Consider the following 4678-nt stretch of genomic DNA (forward strand, 5'->3'; position numbering starts at 1 on the left):
GCGCGAGCGAACACGACACGCGTCCGACGTTCTCGAGGGTTTCAAATACTATGAACGAACGTCAGATCTTCGTTTTGGCATTGTACCGGCCATGAATGCCTGATTTCATCCGAACCGGTTTTGCTCATGAAATTCTCTATCGTTACAATATTTTTAACAATAATTCGTTCTACAAAGACCCTTTGAATGTACACATGTTTTTTGTATATATTCTTTTGGGTAATTAAACGCAAAAAAAATTTTTACCTAAATATGTAACCATGAACTATACAGCAGACATTCGATTGAAAAATTTTAAATTATCGGTTAGATAATATTTCCAACTGTAACCCTTAGCTTCAAAATGCTAGTTTACCAATTGATACTTTTAATAAATTTAATTCCTTCAGAATTCTTCTTATGTTTATTTTTAACCGCTTAAATATTTAAGATCAATAATTTCAAAGATTTATGTCCAAGACAGCTGCGTCATATGTTTTGACATTTCATGATCAGGGCTGCTGCAAATTCTAAGCAGGGATTTTTACATATATATGTTGTCTGTTGAACATTTATATGCATAAAATGAGCATTTAAAATCTATTCGCCAGATACTTTATAAAAGCAGTATTTAGCCATTATCATGCATGGATAAACATTGCATGTAAAGTGTTTGACACACCACTCACAACGTAAACCAAGCTTCACTGAGGGAAAACGGTCGATAGTGAGAATCAATTTTCTCATACTCACCAAACTTCTCACTATACGTGTGAGCAAAACTGATGGCAAAAAGCAGGGCAAGCAAATTCAAATTTCCCACCTTTTTAGCCGTTGTAATCTAGTCGTCCGTACATATAATTGTAGCTACATTATATGTCGTGCATAGTTTTAATGCAAATAAATCAACAAATGGAATTTAGGTGGCAAAATTTGTCACTCTAACGCAAAGTAATAGAGCGATTCTTTTGGAAACAGTTCATCGAAAAAAAAATACGCCTCACCCCCGATGGTGGCTTTTTGTTATTGTCCTCTAAAAAACCGTCCATCGCAATTGTTTACATATAATGACCGGGGAACGAACCCAAAGGGCCATTGCGCATGAGCCGTGCTTAAAAACATAGCACGGTTCCCTTCATCCCGCCGCGGGTCCAATCGCGCCCATGTCAACGCCAGCCCGCCAGCGAGTGAAGGGCAGCAGTTCGATTTTCGCCACCATGTAAGAAGCTTCCACTTGCGGAATCCTCGGAACCTCGGTGGTGGTTGGGAAAAGTGTAGTTTTTTTCACCGATCCAGAGCACAGGACGCACAGGACGCACAGGAGAGCACACGCGATGGATGGGTTACGTCGGCCCGCGAACAACTAAAACGTCTGAACGTCTGAGTAGAAATCAACGGCCAGCCGCAGCGCTCTACGGGGCACATCATCGCACCTGAAAGCACACTGCGCCATTTGCCGCAATCGAATCGTAAAGACAGGGAAAAAAATTGCACCCCCAGAACACACGCACAGCGTACACAGCAGTGAAAACCGTCTTCTTGCCTAAAACAACAGCCTTCCTTCAAGCTAGATTAGCTGCAAGACTCGACACACTTCTCGCCACATTACGCCGAGGCGTTGTGTCTCCCTTCGGTCACAGGAACATCCAGGAGCAACCGCAAAATGTACATCATCGATCGGATCCGTGAATTCGGTGCCCTACCGGTGTCCCCGAAGTACCTTCGCGTTACGGCCATCCTTATCGCGATCTACAAGGTGGTAAGTGCTTTGATCTGAAACGGTCCAGGATGTGCACCCGGGAAATTCGCACATTTTGGCCTTGACCCATCGGCACCACCCTTCATTCCGATTTCCCGCTCTCAGCTCGTGGCGCACGTCTTCCTGTTCGTGATGCTGCTCGGTCTAGCGCATGCCGAGGAGATGAGCACTATCCTGCAGATGAGCATCGCCGACCAGAAGGATGCCGAGTGCATCTGGACGACGGACGAGCAGGGCGAGTCCATCAACGCGTGGCGCTTCAAGTCGGCGGAAAAGCTCACTTCCGGTGAGTTATCTCTTCGCTTCCGGTCCGGGCACGAGATTACACCACGCTTTCTTCCGTTTCAGTGACACTCTGCATGCTGTATATCGGGACGACCCTGGCCACGATTTACGTGCTGAGCTGTCTTGGGTTGCTGATCGGAACGCTTCGCAACCGGCACGAGTTCTTCATCCCATGGATGGTGGTCGATTTCTTCGTCACCGTCGCGACCGGTTCCATCGTGATGGCGACTGGCTACAACCAAACGTCCTGGGAGCAGTACATCACCAGCTGGCAATACTGTAAGGAAGAGTCATCACAACAATAACAACACCAACAAAAAATGCTTCCAGCCAAATCCTTCATCGTTTTTCCCTCCGTACATTTTCCCATCGCTTTAGGGGGCTTTTGCGGCGTGATGGTTGCGTTTAACACCGTCATCTGGATGGTCATTCGAACGTTCTACAAAAACCTCGCCCACATGACGAAGCTCCGCGAGGTGGCCATCGTAGCGATTCCGTGCCCGGCCGCACCCCTGAACGCTTCCACACCCGGCCGAGGCTCCACCGGCGGGTTGGCCGCTCCGCCGTACCACTTCCGGAAGGAAAACATGCACCTTAGTGATGGCGGGCTTAAGCACATTCTCTTCGATGCCAACGAGGCCAACTATTTGGTGTAAGGCGTTGCTGCTGTGGGCAGGATTTTTTGGTGAGGGTTTTTTGCGTTTTCTGCGGTCATAGGCCTACAACAACGCTACTGCTGTTCCTCAACTCCAAGCCAAGCCACCTTTACCGTTGAAGCTTGCCATTTTTCTTGTGCTTCAATAGCTTTTCCGTACCGTGGACCGGGGGAAAATTTTGCTGGAAGAAGAAAAAAAACAATTAAATGAACAAAAAAAACGAAAAAAGAAAAACGATGGTTAGCGAAAGCATAAAGCCACACAATTTGCATTTGGCGTGTTGCACAGGCGCAGCACGTAAAAACTACTGCACGTCGCCGTGCGGATTTAACTTTGTTAATTGGAATTTGTAGTGATAATAAAGATATCGTAGTTCTATTGGTACTACTTTAAGCTCTTCACAATTTTTCCCGAGCGGTGCTCGGGCAGTTTAGATTAATCCCTTCATAATCGTTCAATTTTGCCAAAAAAGGATTCAAAAAATTGGCTCCAAAATTCATAAAATTAAAAGATTTTATTCTTTTTTGTTGAGACTTTATACTAAAAAATGATAATTGGTTCAGTGTTTCAGAAACATAGTTAAAAACTGCTTGATTGTTTTTAATATCCATTAATTTTTTTAAAAATTATAACATAATTTAAATTTCATCAAAGTTTGCTTTTGTCTGGAGCAAGGAATTCTATTCAGAGTCTTATAATAATATTCAGTTTCTTTGCGTAGCTTCACATATGTTCAATCGCAACACATATGTTCATGAAGAATCTATGCATGCTCATTAAAAAATGAACAAATAACAGTGCACAAGGCAAATGAGGAGGAATAAAGTTTAATCTAAACTGAAAGCGGAAGGATTTCAGCGTCAGATTTTACATTCCAAAACGGGCAATTTTGATATTGCAAGTAACAAAAGACAAATCAAGGAGACTGCCAGAACTAACTAAATTATAATTCGAACATCACTTTTCACCCAAGGGTTTGCTTTCTTTTGTTCTAGGTGAAGATCTTGATTGGGCTAGTAGTAGTAGTATCTATATTATATAGTAGTATATATATTTATGGATAGAATTTTGTGAAATCCACGTACGCCAAAACCAAGCGCAATGACGCCAGATTTGGCACTGCTGATAAAAAAAACATGCGCCATGGGCTTAAAGATTACTATTTCGGATAACGGGAGCAGCACGTGAGCGCAACAAGGACAAACTACTATATTTTGTACCAGGCGAGCTTAGAAGGCCTGCACTATGGAGTGATGCGTGCTAGTTGGACACCGTGTTTGACCATCCCGCTATTTCATATAGTTTTGTGATATAAAGATGCCCAATGATATGGAGAACAGTGGTTTAAATAACAGAAATTAAACGTACACCGTTTGCTGGTTTGTTTTGTATCAATAAAGGATTTAATGTATGTAGCCGGACATTTTATTATAACCGGCAAAATAATACGACCGAATTATGACCAGCAAAATAAGACGCTCAATAAGATCCTACAGTGTGCGTAGATGCGATCGATAACAAACGATAGTGAACGAGATGGGATGCTGATTATCATGCGCCAGAAAGATCGACGATATGTACTGATAACATTTGGAGGGGAAATTTAGTGTGGTTATCTGGCTGGTACATGCATCCTCCTCGACGCATGATCTCTTGTTACTCACGAGCCCATATTTGTCGCTTTTGGCGTACAAAATCCGTCGTCGAAATCATCCCGATTGCAGAATTATCGATAGAATTTTGTGGAATCCACGTGTGCAAAAAACCATGCGCAACGACGCCAGATTTGGCACTGCTGATAAAAAACGTGCGCCATGGGCTTAAAGATTACTATTTCGGATAACCGGAGCAGCACGTGCGCGCAACAAAGACAAACTACTATATTTTGTACCAGGCGAGCTTAGAAGGCCTGCACTATGGAGTGATGCGTGCTAATTGGACTCCGTGTTTGACCATCCCGCTATTTCATATAGTTTTGTGATAAAAAGATGCCCAATGA

The 4678-nt window shown here is 43.4% G+C and overlaps 1 protein-coding gene across 1 annotated transcript; it reads left to right on the forward strand.

Moving 5' to 3' along the window:
* Positions 1 to 1287: 1287 nt before the first annotated feature.
* LOC128730722 (uncharacterized) lies at positions 1288 to 3207 on the forward strand. Its single transcript, XM_053823801.1, has 4 exons — positions 1288 to 1738; positions 1844 to 2024; positions 2087 to 2302; positions 2402 to 3207. Exons 1-4 carry the CDS (start codon positions 1643 to 1645, stop codon positions 2677 to 2679), a joined length of 771 nt encoding a protein of 256 aa, XP_053679776.1. The 5' UTR covers positions 1288 to 1642; the 3' UTR covers positions 2680 to 3207.
* Positions 3208 to 4678: the final 1471 nt, after the last annotated feature.

Source organism: Anopheles nili, chromosome 2 (genome assembly GCF_943737925.1).
Source record: "Anopheles nili chromosome 2, idAnoNiliSN_F5_01, whole genome shotgun sequence".
Lineage (NCBI taxonomy): Eukaryota > Metazoa > Arthropoda > Insecta > Diptera > Culicidae > Anopheles > Anopheles nili.

What these genes read in the sequence shown, in the direction of transcription:
- LOC128730722 (XM_053823801.1), top strand. Translation starts at nt 1,643, where the DNA reads ATGTACATCATCGATCGGATCCGTGAATTCGGTGCCCTACCGGTGTCC. An exon ending in TTATCGCGATCTACAAGGTG is followed by an intron (nt 1,739 to 1,843) that starts GTAAGTGCTTTG and finishes TCCCGCTCTCAG; the next exon opens with CTCGTGGCGCACGTCTTCCT. An exon ending in CATCACCAGCTGGCAATACT is followed by an intron (nt 2,303 to 2,401) that starts GTAAGGAAGAGT and finishes CCATCGCTTTAG; the next exon opens with GGGGCTTTTGCGGCGTGATG.